The sequence below is a fragment of the Onthophagus taurus genome, chromosome 1, assembly GCF_036711975.1.
Source record: "Onthophagus taurus isolate NC chromosome 1, IU_Otau_3.0, whole genome shotgun sequence".
Lineage (NCBI taxonomy): Eukaryota > Metazoa > Arthropoda > Insecta > Coleoptera > Scarabaeidae > Onthophagus > Onthophagus taurus.
Genome location: NC_091966.1, coordinates 42,827,813 through 42,852,133, shown reverse-complemented (window position 1 = coordinate 42,852,133; position 24,321 = coordinate 42,827,813). Strand labels below are relative to the sequence as shown.

At 29.5% G+C, this 24,321-nt stretch overlaps 2 protein-coding genes across 2 annotated transcripts in view; one reads left to right on the top strand and one right to left on the bottom strand.

Moving 5' to 3' along the window:
* Positions 1–2,273, top strand: part of LOC111421200 (uncharacterized) — a 7,225-nt gene extending 4,952 nt beyond the window's left edge. Inside the window, exon 4 of the mRNA XM_023054345.2 lies at positions 1,876–2,273. Coding sequence (XP_022910113.2) covers positions 1,876–2,215 — 340 coding nt within the window. The 3' untranslated portion in view covers positions 2,216–2,273. The remainder of the gene's footprint in view (positions 1–1,875) is intronic.
* LOC111421345 (visceral mesodermal armadillo-repeats) lies at positions 2,271–24,321 on the bottom strand. The gene is made up of 6 exons (XM_071201391.1): positions 24,177–24,321; positions 23,367–24,126; positions 23,168–23,314; positions 15,673–15,855; positions 15,404–15,616; positions 2,271–7,142 (listed from the first exon to the last, which is right to left on the bottom strand). The coding sequence occupies exons 2-6, from the start codon at positions 24,097–24,099 to the stop codon at positions 6,538–6,540; spliced, it is 1,881 nt and encodes a 626-aa protein (XP_071057492.1). The 5' UTR covers positions 24,100–24,126; positions 24,177–24,321; the 3' UTR covers positions 2,271–6,537.

Here is a 24,321-nt window from a genome sequence, read left to right as displayed (position 1 = left end):
TTATCGATAATTTCTAGAAGAAGTATTGCTGCTTCAAGTAAGACAAAACATGTATGTAATTTATGCATGATAGAGCACCGGCCCCCTTTAGTTTGGTTGTTCGCCAATACTTGGACGACGAATACCCAGACCGTTGGATCGGTCGAGCCCGAATATTTCTATTTCTAGGCATAGTGTGAGTTCTAGTTTTACACTTGCACTGTCACTAGAACTAACATTAGATGTAGAACAAGAAACATTCGGATTTTGCCGTACGTCTGAGGATTAAACAGTTTTGTAGGGACAGAAAGGTGCATCCAAGCTAACAAGAAGAAATCATTCATTGCTATATCGTCAAATTTCTAAGGATTCTACCGTAAGTGGTGTGGCATTGGCTACAACAATCTTGAACAGGTCTTTAGTGTTCATGTTAACTTTCAACGGCATGAAATTATATTAAAAACTTGATTTTAAAAGTCGGTATATTGTTAAAAAATCATTGATAAGTATGCCAAAATAAGGATTTTTACTTCTGGAAAATGGTAATTTTCACAGATGAGACTCTATATAAAAATATCGACTGGACGAGTAAGAATTTGGTGAGAGAAAAACATCCACATAATCTGATAACTATGTTCAAGCATAGTGGAAGTTTGGTGATGATTGGTGATGATGAATTTACGTTTAATTTTATTTTATTGACTACGAAGGGGTATGAATATTTTGAAAAAAGAAAATTGAGAATTGTGCAGAAAATATATGTGATACATTGGATTCCAAACCACAGAGGAGAAAGAGAGAATACTATTAACATATGCTATATAAGCAGATTTTATGCAATCAAGATTTGAAAAGACATAAGTAGTTCTTAGAATAAACCCCAATTGGTTCAGAGCTTTCCGAAACATGTGATCTGAATGAAAAAAGCAGTTAGCGAAATTTTAAATGAGCAAAATCATTTCTCTGTAGTACTCTTAATTTTGCTGTGAAAAACGGTATAGAAAAAGATGGAATTGATTTAGGAGATACTACGCGCTAATTATAATCAGTTATTGCAAGTAATAAATAAATGCCGAGCGATTGGTACACATTTTAAACATAACACAAAATCTTCATATGCTTTGACCCTCATGCAGAAGCAAATGAATTTGGATGTAATCAAATTAAAGCACTCGCTGTATCAGTACCTACTTCTCATATGCTCGAATGCCTATTAAAGCTCAAGGTTCCGTTTTCTGCTACTTTACCGACACTGGTATCACCTCCACCGAATCTAGATTCTGAAGAGTAGTTATTTGCTGAAAACGTAGTGTTATCCAAGGAAAAGTATCCATCGCTATCATCTGTTATAGCATTTGTATTCGGTGTACGACATACCATAAATAGCAAAACTCCAGTGACATAAACAGGCAAGCACTTACAAAGAACTCTTACTGTTATAATAAAGACGCGACTTGGGGTTTATGAGATTAATAGAACAGTAGCAAAAGCTACTATTCTTGATCCACGATATAAATTTAGTTCAGAAAGCAACAAAGACAGTTTAAAACACAGAAGTTGTGGAAATAATAAATTTGTTTGATATTAAAATGTCAAATTTGATAGTTTAAATGTCAAAAATGCTAGAAATAAAAGAGTTCTTTATATCAAAATATGTAGAAATGTCAAATGTGACAGTTTCAATATTGAAAATACTAGATAACAAACGATTTCTTGACATTAAAATATCTACAAGTGTCAAATTTGACAGTTTAATGTCAAAAAGTCTTCTAAGTGAAATAAATCAGAAAAAATATTTGAAATTACTATCATTCTTGAGTAATTCGTGATTATCTAATATTTCCGAGAATGTTCGAATACGGAGTTTGCATACTTTATAATTTAATATTTTTGTAGTGATAAATTAAACAAACTCAATAACGATATGAAAAGTAAATTTTCCACGATTGAGAATGCCTCTTTATCGCTCGACTTTGACGATGAAACCTCCATTTTGATTAAAGGAAATGCGTTACAACCTAGTTTAATACTATTATTAAACTTATCGTTGGATTTTGTTGTGTATTTCGTCTCTGCGTGGAAAAATATACAAAGCACATTTAAATCGTTGGATGTACGAAACGAAAAGTTGATGGAAAAGTTTGAAGAATCCTTCGATGTCGATTTGGAAAACTCTGCCGTTCATAATTTATTAGCGATTACGCAATATGTTGATAACGATAAAGGATTAAGTTAAAATACTATAACATTTATGTAATTTCATTTATAAAGGAAATAAATAATGCATAAACGAAGTAATAATTATTTATTTTGGTCCTTAATAACAATTTTAGATTAAAAAGTTATAAATCGTAGTGTTCGTGAAATGATAAATAATATAATAAAGTTTACAAAAATTTTATTACTAACAAAGCAAGGTTATGAATTAATAACCTTAAATGTTGAAATGTCAATTTGACATTTATCAAATATTAAAATATGTACAGTGATACAAGAAAGTCTACGTACAACCCGGAAAATGATAATATCTCAGCTCCCGAAATGTAATTCAATGAAATTTTTTAACAAAACATGTAAGAAGTCCATATTTTACATAAAAACTATATAAGCTATTATTAATCAAGGGGAACACAAAACATAATCATATCTTTAACGCAAAAAAGTCTACATAGAGTCCTAAAAAAAAGTATATCAGTGTCTGTTATAGCTCAATAAAAATACCGGAAGTTGCTTATATCTCGAGATAGATTTTGAAAGACATGATGCATTTATATCATATATACTTTTATACAGCGCTAGGCCAAGAACTAGAACTAGCATAATTTTATACTTGTTGCTCAAAATGACTGAAAACTAGTTGATAATCATTAAAAACTTGTCTAAATGTATAAGAACTAGTTTATAGCAAGTCCAAGTTGCTCAGAACGACTGAAAACTGCACCAACATTGTCCAAAATTGGTTTATAACGTAGCAAAATTGTTCAAAATGATTAAAAATAAGTTCATAGTCATCTCGTGTTGTTCAAAATCATTGAGAACTGGTTGAGTATAATTTTATATTTGTCTAAATGATTAACAACTACTTTTTAAACAATCCATGTTGCTCAAAATGACTGAAAACTAGATGATAGTCATTAAAAATTTGTCTAAATGTATAAGAACTAGTTTATAGCAAGTCCAGGTTGCCCAGAATAACTGAAAACTGCACCAACATTGTCTAAAATTGGTTTATAAGGTAGCAAAATTGTTCAAAATGATTAAAAATAAGTTCATAGTCATCTCGTGTTGTTCAAAATCATTGAAAACTGGTTGAGTATAATTTTATATTTGTCTAAATGATTAACAACTAGTTTTTAAACAATCTATGTTACTCAAAATGACTAAAAATTAGTTGATAGTCATTAAAAATTTGTCTAAATGTATAAGGACTAGTTTATAGCAAGTCCAGGTTGCTCAGAACGACTGAAAACTGCACCAACATTGTCTAAAATTGGTTTATAACGTAGCAAAATGGTTCAAAATGATTAAAAATAAGTTCATAGTCATCTCGTGTTGTTCAAAATCATTGAGAACTGCTTGAGTATAATTTTATATTTGTCTAAATGATTAACAACTAGTTTTTAAACGATCCATGTTGCTCAAAATGACTAAAAATTAGTTGATAGTCATTAAAAATTTGTCTAAATGTATAAGGACTAGTTTATAGCAAGTCCAGGTTGCTCAGAACGTCTGAAAACTGCACCAACATTGTCTAAAATTGGTTTATAACGTAGCAAAATTGTTCAAAATGATTAAAAATAAGTTCATAGTCATCTCGTGTTGTTCAAAATCATTGAGAACTGCTTGAGTATAATTTTATATTTGTCTAAATGATTAACAACTAGTTTTTAAACAATCCATGTTGCTCAAAATGACTAAAAATTAGTTGATAATCATTAAAAACTTGTCTAAATGTATAAGGACTAGTTTATAGCAAGTCCAGGTTGCTCAGAATGACTTAAAACTGTACCAACATTGTCTAAAATTGGTTTATAACGTAGCAAAATTGTTCAAAATTATTAAAAATAAGTTCATAGTCATCTGGGGTTGTTCAAAATCATTGAGAACTGCTTGAGTATAATCTTATATTTGTCTAAATGATTAACAACTAGTTTTTAAACAATCCATGTTGCTCAAAAAGACTAAAAATTTGTTGATAATCATTAAAAACTTGTCTAAATGTATAAGGACTAGTTTATAGCAAGTCCAGGTTGCTCAGAATGACTTAAAACTGTACCAACATTGTCTAAAATTGGTTTATAACGCAGCAAAATTGTTCAAAATTATTAAAAATAAGTTCATAGTCATCTTGGGTTGTTCAAAATCATTGAGAACTGCTTGAGTATAATCTTATATTTGTCTAAATGATTAACAACTAGTTTTTAAACAATCCATGTTGCTCAAAAAGACTAAAAATTTGTTGATAGTCATTAAAAACTTGTCTAAATGTATAACGACTAGTTTATCGCGCGTCCAGATTACTCACAACGACTGAAAACTGCACCAACATTGTCCAAAATTGGTCTATAAGGTAGCAAAATTGTTCAAAATAGGTTCATAGCTATCTCATGTTATTCAAAATCATTGAAAATTGGTTGAGCATAATTTTATACTTGTCTAAATGATTAACAACTAGTTTTTAAACAATCCATGTTGCTCAAAATGACTAAAAATTAGTTGATAATCATTAAAAATTTGTCTAAATGTATAAGGACTAGTTTATAGCAAGTCCATGTTGCTCAGAATGACTGAAAACTGCACCAACATTGTCCAAAATTGCTTTATAAGGTAGCAAAATGTTTCGGAATAGGTTTATTGCTATCTCATGTTATTCAAAATCATTAAAAACTTGTCTAAATGTATAAGGACTAGTTTATCGCAAGTCTAGGTTGCTCACAACGACTGAAAACTGTACCAACATTGTCCAAAATTGATCTATAAGGTAGCAAAATTGTTCAAAATGTTTCGAAATAGGTTCATAGCCATCTCATGTTGTTCAAAGTAATTGATAATAGGTTGAGCATAATTTTATACTTGTCTAAATCATTAACAACTAGTTTTTAAACAATCCATGTTGCTCAAAATGACTAAAAATTAGTTGATAATCATTAAAAACTTGTCTAAATGTATAAGGACTAGTTTATAGCAAGTCCAGGTTGCTCAGGATGACTTAAAACTGTACCAACATTGTCCAAAATTGCTTTATAAGGTAGCAAAATGTTTTGAAATAGGTTTATAGCTATCTCATGTTATTCAAAATTATTAAAAACTTGTCTAAATGTATAAGGACTAGTTTATAGCAAGTCTAGGTTGCTCACAACGACTGAAAACTGTACCAACATTGTCCAAAATTGATCTATAAAGTAGCAAAATTGTTCAAAATGTTTCGAAATAGGTTCATAGCCATCTCATGTTGTTCAAAGTAATTGATAATAGGTTGAGCATAATTTTATACTTGTCTAAATCATTAATAACTAGTTTTTAAACAATCCATGTTGCTCAAAATGACTGAAAACTAGTTGATAATCATTAAATACTTGTATAAATATATAAGGACTAGTTTATAGCAAGGTTAGGTTGCTCAGAATAACTGAAAACTGCACCAACATGGTCTAAAATTGGTTTATAAGGTAGCAAAATTGTTCAAAATGATTGGAAATAAGTTGATGCCATCTCATGTTATTCCAAATCATTGAAAATTGGTTGAGCATAATTTTATACTTGTCTAAATGATTAACAACTGATTTTTAGGCAATCCATATTGCTGAAAATGACTAAAAATTAGTTGATAGCCATTAAAAACTTGTCTAAATGAATAGGGACTAGTTTATAGCAAGTTTACCTAGTAAGTTCAACTAGAATAATTAGGGTTTAGCAGTCTTGAGAGACTAAATCTACTGCTGTAGCCTTCACTTCGTAGCACAAAACTGTTTCGACTTTGTATTAAAATAATATAGACTTCTAATATCCTTCGTTTAAAAAATTTATTAAATTACATTTCAGGAGGTGAGATATTATCATTTTTCGGGGTGTATGTAGACTTTATTGTATCTCTGTAATTTATTTTTAAATTTAAATTGACATTTTTATTGAAAGCTTAAAAATTTTAAAGTGTTTAAAGAACTCAACACAATGAAATCAAAATAATTAAGAAAAGCGAATAAATATTTTTTTTAATAAGAGGTTATGTGCTACGTTAATAGTTTAAATGTCAAAGATTTGAATACTTTTTATCATACACATACTTTTTTTTCGTAATTATTACTTATTTTCTAAGCTAAATAGAGTGTAAAAATAATTTTAAAAATCTCAACACGATCGATTTACCTAAAAATGTTTTTATTATTATTTCGATTTTTAGATATTATACAAAAACTTTTTTTTTTTTTGGTTAAAATTGAACTCATGCACGCCGAAAATTTCAAAGATTTAAATTGTATAATTACCTTTAAAAGTGAAAAACTCTTAAAGATAATGACTAGAGCAATAACAATATTAATTAATAAATTCTTTGTTTATTTATTTTTGAAAAGCCTTTGTTAAATCATCCACTTTATGTTTAACTTTATCAAGTTCCCCATTCACCAACAATAACGGCAAAGCCTTTTCGATACTGCACGATTTTAAATATCGATTCATTTCCGCCGATTTCGATAAAGTATCAATCAACGATAAAACACCGTTAATTATATCAACGGTTAATTTTTCGTGATACTTCTCAATCATAAACACCAAATTTTTTCCCAAATCAGCTTTTACAAACATATTAAACGTTTGGCCATGCGAAAAATAATTCAACGATTTATCCGAACCTTTCGCCATCGGATCAACCACTTCAACATTCGGTTTTGATAATAAACAAAATTCACATAAAAGATTCAACGCTAATAAAGCTTCGTTTTGCATTACGCCGTGTAGGGCACATAACATATCGGTTAAACATCGAATGCAATTCGGCAATGTTAAAATCATCGGAAATGCATCAACCGAGTTGCAATTTTTTATTAACCAAACTAAAAGTCTTGGGGCTTCCGCTCTTACACCGACATGATCGGAATTATAACACCAATAACCTATTTTTTCTAAAAATGGTTTTCGATTTATTAATAAACGAGCTGTTGATTCTGAAATTTAAAAAAAAATGATAGAAATCGATTAATTTATTGATTATGATATGAAATCTGTCATAAAATATAAATACAGTGAAATTCCCCTAATTCGAACTTCTTTATTTCTAACTCGAATAATTTTCGTAAGCTCAAGCGCAAATACTTTCGGATGTAGTACGAACTATGCAGTGCCGGCGCTAAAAAAATGTGGGGGAAAAATTAAAAATTTATTTTAATTTCAAAAAATTAAAAAATAAATTAAAAAAAATATATATAATCAAAGAAATACTATAAATAAACTTAAAAAAGAAGAGAAAAAGAATTATACTGGTGAAAAACCAAACTTAAGGGAATAATCGGGAATACTCTGGTCAGAAGGTTAATTTGCAAGAAAAAGTCTGAAATTGCAATAGTTATAAACTAGACTTCAGCAAAAAACAGGAATTACATTGTTCAAAGTCCACATGAAGTCTGAAATTACTGTTCAGAGAAAACAAAAAATTGATTATAAACCAAACATGATTTTTCATGGCAATACTTATGTGTTCAATAAAAGAATGCGAAGAATATGAACAAGAAACCAATGGACTTGTCTTGTTATTGCACAGGACAGGAAATCACCAGTACGGAAACTTTGCCAATGCAGGATAAGCACAAAAGCAAAGTAACAACTGCAAAAATGAGGTACCGGGTGGTACAAGATCCGTATAGATAATAAGAGGCTCCCAAAAAGATGATGATAGACATGCAGAAAGAAGTATCTGTCAGTATCAAGAACAAAACATACATAACGTTGGCAGAAGACTAGATACTGCTTCTAAAAAACTAAATACTGCTTTCTGAAGACTAGATACTGCTCTGGAAGATTAAATACTGCTTTCTGAAGACTAGATACTGCCGATAGGTCTAAATACAGCATCTGGAACACTAAATACTGCTTTCTAAAGACTAAAATTGTTTTGTGGAGACTAAATACTGCTTTTTGAAGACTAGATACTGTTGACAGGTCTAAGTACTGCAAAAGAAAGATAAGATATTGTTGGAGAAAACATACATAACGTTGGCAGAAGACTAGATACTGCTTCTACAAGACTAAATACTGCTTTCTGAAGACTAGATACTGCCGACAGGTCTAAATACAGCGTCTGGAACACTAAATACTGCTTTCTGCAGACTAGATACTGCTAACACGTCTAAATACTGCAAAAGAAAGATAAAATATTTTGGAGAAAACATACATAACTTTGGCAGAAGACTAGATACTGCTTCTAAAAGACTAAATACTGCTTTCTGAAGACTAGATACTGCCGACAGGTCTAAATACAGCGTCGGGAACACTAAATACTGCTTTCTAAAAACTAAAATTGCTTTGTGGAGACTAAATACTGCTTTCTGAAGACTAGATACTGCTGACAGGTCTAAGTACTGCCAACGAAAGATAAGATATTGTTGGAGAAAACATACATAACGTTGGCAGAAGACTAGATACTGCTTCTAAAAGACTAAATACTGTTTTCTGAAGACTAGATACTGCTAACAGGTCTAAGTACTGCAGAAGAAAGATAAGATATTGTTGGAGAAAACATACATAACGTTGGCAGAAGACTAGATACTGCTTCTACAAGACTAAATACTGCTTTCTGAAGACTAGATACTGCCGACAGGTCTAAATACAGCGTCTGGAACACTAAATACTGCTTTCTGCAGACTAGATACTGATAACAGGTCTAAATACTGCAAAAGAAAGATAAAATATTTTGAAGAAAACATACATAATTTTGACAGAAGACTAGATACTGCTTCTAAAAGACTAAATGCTGCTTTCTGAAGACTAGATACTGCCGACAGGTCTAAATACAGCGTCTGGAACACTAAATACTGCTTTCTAAAAACTAAAATTGCTTTGTGGAGACTAAATACTGCTTTCTGAAGACTAGATACTGCTGACAGGTCTAAGTACTGCAAACGAAAGATAAGATATTGTTGGAGAAAACATACATAACGTTGGCAGAAGACTAGATACTGCTTCTAAAAGACTAAATACTGTTTTCTGAAGACTAGATACTGCTAACAGGTCTAAGTACTGCAGAAGAAAGATAAGATATTGTTGGAGAAAACATACATAACGTTGGCAGAAGACTAGATACTGCTTCTACAAGACTAAATACTGCTTTCTGAAGACTAGATACTGCCGACAGGTCTAAATACAGCGTCTGGAACACTAAATACTGCTTTCTGCAGACTAGATACTGATAACAGGTCTAAATACTGCAAAAGAAAGATAAAATATTTTGAAGAAAACATACATAATTTTGGCAGAAGACTAGATACTGCTTCTAAAAGACTAAATGCTGCTTTCTGAAGACTAGATACTGCCGACAGGTCTAAATACAGCGTCGGGAACACTAAATACTGCTTTCTAAAAACTAAAATTGCTTTGTGGAGACTAAATACTGCTTTCTGAAGACTAGATACTGCTGACAGGTCTAAGTACTGCAAACGAAAGATAAGATATTGTTGGAGAAAACATACATAACGTTGGCAGAAGACTAGATACTGCTTCTAAAAGACTAAATATACTGTTTTCTGAAGACTAGATACTGCTAACAGGTCTAAGTACTGCAGAAGAAAGATAAGATATTGTTGGAGAAAACATACATAACGTTGGCAGAAGACTAGATACTGCTTCTACAAGACTAAATACTGCTTTCTGAAGACTAGATACTGCCGACAGGTCTAAATACAGCGTCGGGAACACTAAATACTGCTTTCTAAAAACTAAAATTGCTTTGTGGAGACTAAATACTGCTTTCTGAAGACTAGATACTGCTGACAGGTCTAAGTACTGCAAACGAAAGATAAGATATTGTTGGAGAAAACATACATAACGTTGGCAGAAGACTAGATAGTGCTTCTAGAAGACTAAATACTGCTTTCTGAAGACTAGATACTTCCGACAGGTCTAAATACAGCGTCTTCACACTAAATACTGCTTTCTGCAGACTAGATACTGCTAACAGGTCTAAGTACTGCAGAAGAAAGATAAAATATTTTGGAGAAAACATACATAACTTTGGCAGAAGACTAGATACTGCTTCTAAAAGACTAAATACTGCTTTCTGAAGACTAGATACTGCCGACAGGTCTAAATACAGCGTCTGGAACACTAAATACTGCTTTCTAAAAACTAAAATTGCTTTGTGGAGACTAAATACTGCTTTCTGAAGACTAGCTACTGCTGACAAGCTAAATAAAGAAAGATAACATATTGTTGGAGAAAACATTAAAAAGGCGCCGGCACCCCCTTTTAAGCGGCGCAAAGATGCACATTTTGCGGTGACGAGATAAAACCGAATTTTAAATATTTAGCTGAGCATTGACGTCACTCAATGCATGAACTTCCACACTTCTAAACAACGTACAAAAATTGATGGTGAGGCACACAAAGGCTAGTGATGACTGAAGACGAATATAGGTCAATGGCCGCACTGAACAACAGCACAGAATAACTGTGTAATTATTCTGTAAAAACAGGTAGGGACTGTGGAGAGGGGTGAGTGCACTGAAGCGCCGACTGAGAGTAGCAAATTTGGGTGTTATTATAGGCTATCTCAGAAACTATAAGAGATACGAAAAAAGTAGGTGCCATGTCCCGGTCTCTTTTTCCGAGACTAATTCAATCCCGCAAAGACCAAGCCTCTATCTTCTTTTGTTTTTAAGTTATGTTCAAAATTTTAATTGTAGTAGGCGAGGAAAGCGTCAAAAGTGTCACTTAGTTACTATAGTAACGTCAGTTTACTTGTCATTTTATTCATAAATTTTTCGAAACGAGTTTATCGATTAAGAAGTTCAAGAACAATAAAATTAGTAAAAGTCTTTAGCCTTTTATAATGTTTTTTATTGTTCAAAATGGTTTAGTAAGAAATAATTTAAAAATAGGGAAGAAATTTTACCGCTTTTTAGCAGTCAAAAATAATATAATTTTTTTAATAAGTTAATGGTTTTTCTTTAATACTGTAACATTTAACAGATAAAGCTAGTTATGTGATGGAGTTCTTCAAATATTAAACAAAAATTTAACCATCAAAGTAAATCACATCAAATTTTCAAATTGCCCCCGTTATTTTGGATACATAAATTGCACCTCTTTGCTACAATATTGACGGCATTTAAAATATGTATGTTCGAAAGTGACGTTAAACACTCTTCAAAATTTTCACTTAGCTGAACAATATTTCTATTACGTTTTTTGTAAAGTTCGTTTTTGATGTGGCCCCAGAGAAAAAAATCTAACGGGGTCAAATCTGGGGAATGAGGTGGCCATCTTATGGGTCCATTTGTGGCAATCACCTTATTCCCAAAATGTATACTTAAAAGCACCGAAACATCTCTAGTGTTGTGAGGTGGAGCTCCATCTTGTTGAAAATAATATTTGTTTGCTTCCATTAATGGGATTTGGTCCATATAATTGTTTATAATATTGTCAGATATGATTTGGTGGTACCTCTGGCCATTTAATTGTAAATTTTATACACTAACATACGATTTCCAAGAAGTGCGCACCAGACGCTGAAGCCAAATCGTACCTGACTCTGAATATCAATAGTTTTATGAGGATTTACATCAGACTAGTAATGGTTATTATGACGATTAAAGATACCATTGCTAGATATATAGCATTCATCAGTCCAAATAATTTTTCTTGGGAACGATGGATCTTCTAAACATTGTTGTTCAAACCACATACAAAATTGTAGACGCCTTTGAGAATCCCCTTCTACAAGCTGTTGACGTTTCCGTATTAAATATGGCTTAAATTTATTGTTTTTCAAAATGGTTAGAGCACGGCGTCTAAAAATTCCTGAATCCGCTTCAATTTGTCGACTGGAGATGGATGGATCTGCAATGACGGCTCCAATTACATCAATTGCAACATTTTCAGCACCTTGAATTTTATACTTTTGTGGTCTTGATTTTTTAAAACATCCATAGTTGATTAAATTTTCTTTCAGGCGGTTAAAAATTGGCTTATGTGGTTGTTTCCGTTCTGGATAGCGATTTAGATATGTTTCACACGCAGCATCAGCGTTGTCGTTATTGCGAATAAAACATTCCAACATATCATACTTTTCATAGTTACTGAATTCCATTTTCGAATTGAATGTTATTAGTTTAAAAAAACTGAAAACGCTAAGACTACCTATCACAATTTCTGACTTAACCCTTTGTGCCCCAAGAAGTCAAAAATTTTGAAACTTTGTGACAGAATTAAAATGCTATCAAAATACACTCAATAAAGGCCTTTAAAATCAATTTTAGTCAAATATACAATCTCCCCATTCCAGGGGGATAATGGTACTTGAGAGTACCATCAGAGATTAAAATATATTTTAGTGATGTTGCAGTAAACAAAAAAAAACATTGCACGCAGTACATTTTGAGTGGGGTCTACCTTTGGCAGAACAATTTTCACAATTTCCTCTTTCTTTTGAACTTGCGCTACGACATTTTCGTGGACGCAGTAAATTTGAATATTTATTTATCAGGCCTGCAGCTACAGAACGACGAAAATCTGATAGAATATTGAGAAAAAACATATTGAGCAAAAACTAACATTGTCGCATCTCTTATCAATCTAAGTGTCAAAAAAGATGCTAATTCAAAAATTCCTGGAAGCCGTGTTTATTGAAATTAAGAAATGAAACTTATTTTAAACTGAAGCTTAAAGTTTTCTGTTTAAATCGATGTATAATAATCGTTGGGTTGAGTATTAAGTTAACACTAACATTTTTGTGTAACCTAAAAATGTTAAAAAAGATGCTAATTTAAAAATTCCTGGATGCCGTATTTATTGAAATTAAGGAATGAGACTTATTCTAAATTAAAGCTCAATGCTTTCTCTTTAAAATGATGTATAATAATGGTTATGTTGGATCACAAAAATGTGTAGAAAAAAATGTAGAAATTAAACTTACATTTTGGTATAACCTAAAAATGTCAAAAAAGATGCTAATTTAAAAATTCCTGGAAGCTGTATTTATTGAAATTAAGGAATGAAATTTATTCTAAATTAAAGCTCAAAGCTTTCTCTTTAAAATGATATATAATAATTGTTGGGTTCGATTGGAAAAATATTGAGAAAAAAAATGTGGAAACAAAACTTACATTTTCGTATAACCTAAAATTGTCAAAATATATGTTAATTTAAAAATTCCTGGAAGCCGTATTTATTGAAATTAAGGAATGGAACTTATTCCAAATTAAAGCTCAAAGCTTTCTCTTTAAAATGATGTATAATAATTGTTGGGTTGGATTGGGAAAATATCATGAAAAAAAATGTTGAAACAAAACTTACATTTTCGTATAACCTAAAATTGTCAAAATATATGCTAATTCAAAAATTCCTGGAAGCCGTATTTATTGAAATTAAGAAATGGAACTTATTCTAAATTAAAGCTCAAAGCTTTATGTTTAAAATGATGTATAATAATTGTTGGGTTGGATCGGAAAAATATCAAGAAAAAAAATGTTTAAACAAAACTTACATTTTCGTATAACGTAAAATTGTCAAAATATATGCTAATTTATAAATTCCTGGAAGCCGTATTTATTGAAATTAAGGAATGAGACTTATTCTAAATTAAAGCTTAATGCTTTCTCTTTAAAATGATGTATAATAATGGTTATGTTGGATCCGAAAAATGTGTAGACAAAAAATGTTGAAATTAAACTTACATTTTGGTATAACCTAAAAACGTCAAAAAAGATGCTAATTTAAAAATTCCTGGAAGCTGTGTTTATTGAAATTAAGGAATGAAATTTATTCTAAATTAAAGCTCAAAGCTTTCTCTTTAAAATGATATATAGTAATTGTTGGGTTCGATTGGAAAAATATTGAGAAAAAAAATGTTGAAATAAAACCTACATTTTCGTATAACCTAAAAGTGTCAAAAACGATGCTAATTTAAAAATTCCTGGAAACCGTATTTATTGAAAGTAAGGAATGAAACTTATTCTAAATTAAAGCTCAAAGCTTTCTCTTTAAAATGATGTATAATAATTGTTGGGTTGGATTGGGAAAATATTAAGAAAAAAAATGTTGAAGCAAAACTTACATTTTCGTATAACCTAAAATTGTCAAAATAATATGCTAATTTAAAAATTCCTGGAAGCCGTATTTATTGAAATTAAGGAATAAAACTTATTCTAAATTAAAGCTCAAAGCTTTCTCTTTAAAATGATGTATAATAATTGTTGGGTTGGATCGGAAAAATATGAAGAAAAAAAAAGTTTAAACAAAACTTGCATTTTCGTATAACCTAAAAGTGTCAAAAAAGATGCTAATTTGAAAATTCCTGGAAGCCGTGTTTATTGAAATTAAGGAATGAGACTTATTTTAAATTAAAGCTCAATGCTTTTTAAAATGATTTAAAATCAGTGTTTAAAACTACCGGTACTTTAAAGTACCGCCGGGACACAAAGGGTTAAGTTTTTTAACTAGATGACAAATAAACACATGTTACTATAGCAACTAGGTAGTATTTACTGTTCGAACCCGCCTACTATAATCAAAATTTTGAATATTAACCCTTATTATTTTGGAATTGAAAATTAACGCTTATTTTCACGCACATACACCATGCATACGATACATCATTGGAAAGCTAAAAATATCCTCTTTTCAATAACATCATAATCAAGTATAGTTTGTATTTAAAAAAATACAACTTTGTGTTGTATCTCAAAAACCAACAAGTATATTTAAAATTTTTCAACGGCAGTATATTCTACTCAAAAAAGTGTCTTAAGAACGTATCAACCCCATTTCTCCAATTTCAAAAATAAATGAAATATCAGCATTTTTTGAAATCGCGAAAATTTGACTTTTTGGACAAAAGAAGATAGAGGTTTGATCTTTGCGGGATTGGATTAGTCTCGGAAAAAAGAGACCGGGACATGGCACCTACTTTTTTCGTATCCCTTATAGTTTCTGAGATAACCTATAATAACACCCAAATTTGCCCACCTGTACAGTACTATTTTCATTTCCCCCCCTTTATGTACTCTTTGTATACCACTTATTTATTGCTCTAGATCTAGAACTAAAATCATTCAGGTTTACTGTCTTTAAAGATGGCTAAACCCGAATGATTCTAGATCTAGGTCAAATATCATTTCTAGTTTTAATTATTATTCAGCCTAGATTTAGTTTTCTTCCGCTCCCTTAGCGGTTCAAGTTAGAGGAATTTCACTGTATAACATAAAAATATAATCACCTTGTCCATTAACTAACATTCTAAATGTTCCCATTAATTTAAAAACAACTGGTGAAGTTTCGATGTCGATCATTTCGTACATAATTTCGATAATATTCTCTTGAATTAATTTAAATTTGTTTTGCGGTGGAATGCTTAAATGGCGCAACGTGCTCAAAAGCGCGTGTTGTATCTTAATGTCGGCGTCCTTTTTGTTATTTTTTGCTAAAAGAGCTAATAATTTCGGTTAGATAAGAATTAATAAAGCTAATTAATAAGCTAAGAATTACCAATTAATTTGCGAAATAATTCCCCTTCCACCATACTAATACAATGGGCGTCACTTCGAGCGAAATTTCCGATTGCCAAAACAGCCGTGCTTACTAAATCGGGATCTGAAGAATCCATCCACGTTATCATTTGCTCGTAAACTATCCCGTTTCCATTATCGTACAACAAATTCATTGCTTCATCTTAAAATTAAAATAATTTATTTTATTTAATAATAACACTGTGCTGCAAACTTTAACTTTTTTTTTGTACAGTAGATCAGTTGAGTGTTTTTAGTTAGTTTTACATTGCTGATTTCAAATATGACTATTTTTATATGGTTTTATAGGGCAACTGCAGATGCAATGAATTTGATATTTGGCATCTTGATCAAAGATGACTACTTAAATATGTGTTTAAAACGGTAAAAATATGATCATATTTATCTATATTATGTGTAAAACAGACTGGACCATTGGAAAAAGCTGTAAAACATTATCTTGTTTAATTGTGTTATGCATAATATATAAAGAAAAAAAAAGATAATAGCACCACTTGAAAGTTGGTTCAGTAGAAAATAATTAGATTACCTGTTTAGGGGATGTTTGTTAGAATTTAATCGAAGAAGCTGATGATGATGAGTAAAAGCTGTTAACTAAATGTTATCTCTTCACCTTATATCAATGTGTTTTTGAATTCGTTTATTTTTTTTCTGAGAAATTATAAATGAAGTAAAAAAAAATTTCAAATAAAAGTTATTTAGAATTACATTATGTAACCAACAATTTGCAAATAAAATTTTAAAATGTTCTTAAAAATAGTGATGTTAGTATATCCATGTTGGTATTCCATGATGTGCTACATGAATTTTGTTTAGAATTTCGATATGAACCAAAATATGGAATAATATACAGGCAAAGAAAACGTAACTTTGTTTCATCATAATTTTTTGACTGACCCTGTATACTTAATTTGTCTTTATTGTAATAGACTTTAAAAAACATTAATACTTTTGTATCTTAACATTTTTCACTAGCTATCTTACTTTAGGAGATAATCGACCGTTTCCATACATATCAGCGACCTGTATATCAAGACTTCACCTTATATCAAGGTGCCAAATATCAAATTGGACCGCGTTATACATCACTTGACTAAGCGACATTTTATCGTGTTTGAGATTTTCATGCTGTCTGGTAAGTAAAGACCTAAAATACTATCTGTTTTAAAGGATAAAGCTAAGAGGCAATCACGTTATACGAGTTTAAGTCCGATTTCCATCATACGTCTAAGAACCGACTTAGATACGATTTTTATTGCACTAAAACTAGAACTAACACTAGACCTAGAATTAGAAATATTCGTCTGAAGACGCACGGCTAAACCCGAATATTTCTAGTTTTAGGTCTAGTGTTACACAAGACCTAGAACTAGAATCATTCGGGTTTAGCCGTCTTAAGAGATGTGGGACTAAAATCTGAATGTTTTTAGTTCTCGGTTTAGTGTTAGTTCTAGTGGCAGTGGTAGTTAGCATAAGATATTATGTTGTATATTTTTATTGAAGTAAAACTAGAACGATAACTAGAAACATTCATTATTATATTCGTAATCTTTATGAAATAACCTTTACAATGAGTCCAAACATGACGCACTTATCTCAAAAAACAAAAAAGTTTGAATAAAAAAACATTAATCCCGAAGTTAGCAACAATGAAGATAGCAATTTAATTTTTAAATATTAATACCAACCTTAATTTTTGATTTTTTTAGTTATTTTTTCGTTTTTGTGACAAATTTTAAGACATTTTATAAAAATTAAGAATATGTCAAAATGACATTGACATTTCAAACCGGAAGTTCCTTACATCTAGAGTAATATTGGAATTAAACGTATCATGTTTGGACTCATTTTAAAGGATTTTTCACGACGATTACAAATACGTCAAAATTGACGTTGACATTCTTAACCGGAAGTTGACCATAATGTCATTAATATTGACGATAAATATGTCGTGTTTATATTCGTAATCTTTATAAAATAACCTTTAAAATGAGTCCAAAGATGACGCACTTATCTCAAAAAACAAAAAAGTTAGAATAAAAACGTTAAACCCGAAGTTAGCAACAAATAAGATAGCAATTTAATTTTTAAGTATTAATACCAACTTTAATTTATAATTTTTTTTTTTATTATATTTCTATTTTTGTGACAAATATTAAAAATTTAATAAAAATTAAGAATATATCAAAATGACATTGACATTTCAAACCGGAAATTGCTAATATTAGAATTAAACGTATCATGTTTGGACTCATTTTAAAGGACTTTTCACGACGATTACAAATATGTCAAAATTGACGTTGACATTCTTAACCGGAAGTTGACCATAATGTCATTAATATTGACGATAAATATGTCGTGTTTATATTCGTAATCTTTATAAAATAACCTTTAAAATGAGCCCAAACATGACGCACTTATCTCAAAAAACAAAAAAGTTAGAATAAAAAACATTAAACCCGAAGTTAGCAACAATGAAGATAGCAACTTAATTTTTAAATATTATTACCAACCTTAATTTTTGATTTTTTTTTATTATATTTTTATTTTTGTGACAAATATTAAAAATTTAATAAAAATTAAGAATATGTCAAAATGACATTGACATTTCAAACCGGAAGTTGCTTATATCTCGAGTAATATTGGAATTAAACGTATCATGTTTGGACTCATTTTAAAGGATTTTTCACGACGATTACAAATATGTCAAAATTGACGTTGACATTCTTAACCGGAAGTTGACCATGTCATTAATATTGACAATAAATATGTCGTGTTTATATTCGTAATCTTTATAAAATAACCTTTAAATTGAGCCCAAACATGACGCACTTATCTCAAAAAACAAAAAAGTTAGAATAAAAAACATTAAACCCGAAGTTAGCAACAAATAAGATAGCAATTTAATTTTTAAATATTAATACCAACCTTAATTTTTAATTTTTTTTTATTATATTTTTATTTTTGTGACAAATATTAAAAATTTAAGAAAAATTAAGAATATGTCAAAATGACATTGACATTTCAAACCGGAAGTTGCTTATATCTCGAGTAATATTGGAATTAAACATATCATGTTTGGACTCATTTTAAAGGATTTTTCACGACGATTACAAATATGTCAAAATTGATACTGACATTCTTAACCGGAAGTTAATCATAACATCTTTAATATTGAAGATAAATATGTAGTGTTTGTACCATTTTAAAGGATTTTTAATGAAGATTACTAATATGTCAAAATTAAGGTTGACATTTTAAACCTGAAGTTGACCATACACGTCATTAAACACGTCATTAATATTGACGATAAATATGTCATGTTTATATTCGTAATCTTTATAAAATAACCTTTAAAATGAGCCCAAACATGACGCACTTATTTCAACAAACAAAAAAAGTTAGAATAAAAAACATTAAACCCGAAGTTAGCAACAATGAAGATAGCAATTTAATTTTTAAATATTAGTATCAACCTTAATTTTTAATTTTTTTTTTTATTATATTTTTACTTTTGTGACAAATATTAAAAATTTAATAAAAATTAAGAATACGTCAAAATGACATTGACATTTCAAACCGGAAGTTGCTTATATCTTGAGTAATATTGGAATTAAACGTATCATGTTTGGACTCATTTTACAGGATTTTTCACGACGATTACAAATATGTCAAAATTGACGTTGACATTCTTAACCGGAAGTTAATCATAACTTCTTTAATATTGAAGATAAATATGTCATGTTTGTACTCATTTTAAAGGATTTTTAATGAAGATTACTAATATGTCAAAATTAAGGTTGACATTTTAAACCTGAAGTTGACCATAATGTCATTAATATTGACGATAAATATGTCGTGTTTATATTCGTAATCTTTACAAAATAACCTTTAAAATGAGCCCAAACATGACGCACTTATCTCAAAAAATAAAAAAAGTTTGAATAAAAAAACATTAAACCCGAAGTTAGCAACAATGAAGATAGCAATTTAATTTTTAAATATTAATACCAACCTTAATTCTTTATTTTTGTGACAAATATTAAAAATTTAATAAAAATTAAGCATATATCAAAATAACATTGACATTTCAAACCGGAAGTTGCTTATATCTCGAGTAATATTGGTATTAAATGTATCTTGTTTGGACTCATTTTAAAGGATTTATCACGACGATTACAAATATGTCAAAATTGACGTTGACATTCTGAACCGGAAGTTGACCATAATGTCATTAATATTGACGATAAATATGTCGTATTTATATTCGTAATCTTTATAAAACAACTGTTAAAATGAGCCCAAACATGACGCACTAATCTCAAAAATCAAAAAAGTTAGAATAAAAAACATTAAACCCGAAGTTAGCAACAATGAAGATAGATTTAAATATTAATACCAGCCTTAATTTTTAATTTTTTTTTTTTATTATATTTTTATTTTTGTGACAAATATTAAAAATTTAATAAAAATTAAGAATATGTCAAAATGACATTGACATTTCAAACAGGAAGTTGCTTACATCTCGAGTAATATTGGAATTAAACGTATCATGTTTGGACTCATTTTAAAGGATTTTTCACGACGATTACAAATATGTCAAAATTGATATTGATATTCTTAACCGGAAGTTAATCATAACATCTTTAATATTGAAGATAAATATGTCGTGTTTGTACCATTTTAAAGGATTTTTAATGAAGATTACTAATATGTCAAAATTAAGGTTGACATTTTAAACCTGAAGTTGACCATACACGTCATTAAACACGTCATTAATATTGACGATAAATATGTCGTGTTTATATTCGTAATCTTTATAAAATAACCTTTAAAATGAATCCAAACATGACGCACTTACCTCAAAAAACAAAAAAGTTAGAATAAAAAAACATTAAACCCGAAATTAGCAACAATGAAGATCGCAATTTAATTTTTAAATATTAATATCAACCTTAATTTTTAATTTTTTTTTATTACATTTTTATTTTTGTGACAAATATTAAAAATTTAATAAAAATTAAGAATATGTCAAAATGACATTGACATTTCAAACCGGAAGTTGCTTATATCTCGAGTAATATTGGAATTAAACGTATCATGTTTGGACTCATTTTACAGGATTTTTCACGACGATTACAAATATGTCAAAATTGACTTTGACATTCTTAACCGGAAGTTAATCATAACTTCTTTAATATTGAAGATAAATATGTCATGTTTGTACTCATTTTAAAGGATTTTTAATGAAGATTACTAATATGTCAAAATTAAAGTTGACATTTTAAACCTGAAGTTGACCATAATGTCATTAATATTGACGATAAATATGTCGTGTTTATATTCGTAATCTTTATAAAATAACCTTTAAAATGAGCCCAAACATGACGCACTTATCTCAAAAAATAAAAAAAGTTAGAATAAAAAAACATTAAACCCGAAGTTAGCAACAATGAAGATAGCAATTTAATTTTTAAATATTAATACCAACCTTAATTCTTTATTTTTGTGACAAATATTAAAAATTTAATAAAAATTAAGAATATGTCAAAATAACATTGACATTTCAAACCGGAAGTTGCTTATATCTCGAGTAATATTGGTATTAAACGTATCTTGTTTGGACTCATTTTAAAGGATTTATCACGACGATTACAAATATGTCAAAATTGACGTTGACATTCTTAACCGGAAGTTGACCATAATGTCATTAACATTGACGATAAATATGTTGTATTTATATTCGTAATCTTTATAAAACAACTGTTAAAATGAGCCCAAACATGACGCACTAATCTCAAAAATCAAAAAAGTTAGAATAAAAAACATTAAACCCGAAGTTAGCAACAATGAAGATAGATTTAAATATTAATACCAGCCTTAATTTTTTATTTTTTTTTTTTATTATATTTTTATTTTTGTGACAAATATTGAAAATTTAATAAAAATTAAGAATATGTCAAAATGACATTGACATTTCAAACCGGAAGTTGCTTATATCTCGAGTAATATTGGAATTAAACGTATCATGTTTGGACTCATTTTAAAGGATTTTTCACGACGATTACAAATATGTCAAAATTGACGTTGACATTCTTAACCGGAAGTTGACCATAACTTCATTAATATTGAAGATAAATATGTCGTGTTTGTACTCATTTTAAAGGATTTTTAATGAAGATTACTAATATGTCAAAATTAAGGTTGACATTTTAAACCTGAAGTTGACCATAATGTCATTAATATTGACGATAAATATGTCGTGTTTATATTCGTAATCTTTATAAAATAACCTTTAAAATGAGCCCAAACATGACGCACTTATCTCAAAAAATAAAAAAAGTTAGAATAAAAAGACAATAAACCCGAAGTTAGCAACAATGAAGATAGCAATTTAATTTTTAAACATTAATACCAACCTTAATTTTTTATTAATTTTTATTTTTGTAAGAAATATTAAAAATTTAATAAAAATTAAGAATATGTCAAAATGACATTGACATTTCAAACCGGAAGTTGCTTATATCTCGAGTAATATTGGAATTAAACGTATCATGTTTGGACTCATTTTAAAGGATTTTTCACGACCATTACAAATATGTCAAAATTTACATTCTTAACCGGAAGTAGACCATAACTTCTTTAATATTGAAGATAAATATGTCGTGTTTGTACTCATTTTAAAGGATTTTTAATGAAGATTACTAATATGTCAAAATTGAGGTTGACATTTTAAACCTGAAGTTAGTTAACATATAATAGAAGTTTTATAACTGAAGTTAACCTAGTGTTAGTCACTTTTTCGCACATTCTTTTTATTTTTAACGTGTTTTTGGGTGATTAAAAGTTTCTTAATATTTCTTTTGTTGAAAAAACTTTAAAAACAAACTTTTTAAACTTTAATTTTGTAAGTTAGTAATTAATAATCTGATTTCGACTTTGATATGTGATCTTTTTTAACAAAACAAAAAGAAATATTCGCGTCCGCTCAATATACCAATTAGGATAACGTCAATGGCCGGCATCTTCACTACGTATTGTTACGCCAGGAGCCGCAAGTAATGTCATATAAACGTAAAAATACGTGAGCGGCGCCTGACTTTAGACAATATAAAAACGTAAAAATACGTGATCGGTCGCGAAAGTGTTAAGAAACCTCTTTGTAAAATGGATAAGATGAAAGATGTTAATCTAACCAACCAATTTTCAATAGTTTGAGCCTGTCTATTCTGAGAAGTCTTATAGTTTTAGAGAGATGAAAGCGAAAATTAATAGTTACCCTATAAAATCCTATATCTAGCCTAAATAAGACACCTAAATAAAAAAAACGTGACGTGTTACAGCAAAATGGAAGGCATATTTGAAATCAGCAAATCAAAATTAATCAAAAACACTCAACTCATCAACTGTACAAAAATCTTGCAGGACAGAATAATTTAAATTAAAATTTTTACCCCCAGTTAATATTAATACGATTAAATCACAAGCGATTTTTAAAGCTGCTCTACTTTCTTCATCATTAACTTCATTTCCATATCGCTCTACTAAATTATATATTAATTCGCAAGTTCCATTAATAGCTAAACAAGTTTTTAAGTCATCTTAAAAAGATTTAAATTAATTAAAAAGGTACATTAAAAAAATCATTCTTACCATTTTCAGATTGTTGCCTCAAAATACCTAAACACAATACTGAAATTTCCGGGTTCTCAGAAACCTTTAAAATGTTAACCAATAAAACACACAAATTAGTGGTAATCCATTCGTCGACCATATGATCAGTAACATAACTAATTATATGAACTATATAAGAAATACAGTCTTCGTACTTCAAAAATTGCCCTGAGATAAATTGTAATACTTTTTCTGATACAGTTAAAACGTCCGCTTGATATAAACATTTTTGTAATTCATCTTCGCCCATAATTATGTTTAACAAACACCCAAATATTGCAGTTAATAAAGCTAAATCATCCGTTGGAGTCCAAGCTAACACAATTTCCTTAAGTTCTTCAAAAACGCTTTTTAATCCTTCAACTCCAATAATACTTCGAGCCTGATCATTTTCATAGGTAATATTTCCAAGTGCACGAACGAAATGGAAAATATTTGTTGAATTTAAAGTGGAACATTTTTTTATTAAATGCATTATAAGGACTTCGTCTGTAAACGCTTTACGATTTTGATCTTCTTTAGCCAATTCGGCTATGCATTGAAACGTAAGTTCGATAATTTCGGGATCTTGCATTGAAAGGAGAGCTACGAAAGCGCTTGGTCCTTTCAATTCGAAAGTTATAGTTTCGTTTATGATTTTAGTTAGGGCCGACTTAATCACCGCCTTATTTTTTGCGGTTATAGCTTCGTTTAGTTCTTGTAATAAGTCCATAATTGCAGGAAAAACTTTTATTTGATCCTAAAATATTGTTGAAATAGGTTGGGTTTACGTTTAATCCAAAAACTTACGTGGTGATAAAACGGGCTTGGGAATGTTTGTTTGTGGTTTATTTACTGAAATTTGGCAATTAAATTGCGTTTTAGTTCATATATTATCTAAAAATCGGTGTATTTAAAAAATTGCTGTCATTACTTTTCCGCTGATTGTTTACAG

Excerpts from the sequence above, each read along its gene's own strand:
- LOC111421345 (XM_071201391.1), bottom strand. The coding sequence starts at position 24,099 with ATGGACTTATTACAAGAACTAAACGAAGCTATAACCGCAAAAAATAAG. Across the intron at positions 15,617-15,672 it reads ATTATTTCGCAAATTAATTG|CTCTTTTAGCAAAAAATAAC; the intron begins GTAATTCTTAGC and ends CGAAATTATTAG. Across the intron at positions 7,143-15,403 it reads AATGTTAGTTAATGGACAAG|AATCAACAGCTCGTTTATTA; the intron begins GTGATTATATTT and ends TTTAAATTTCAG.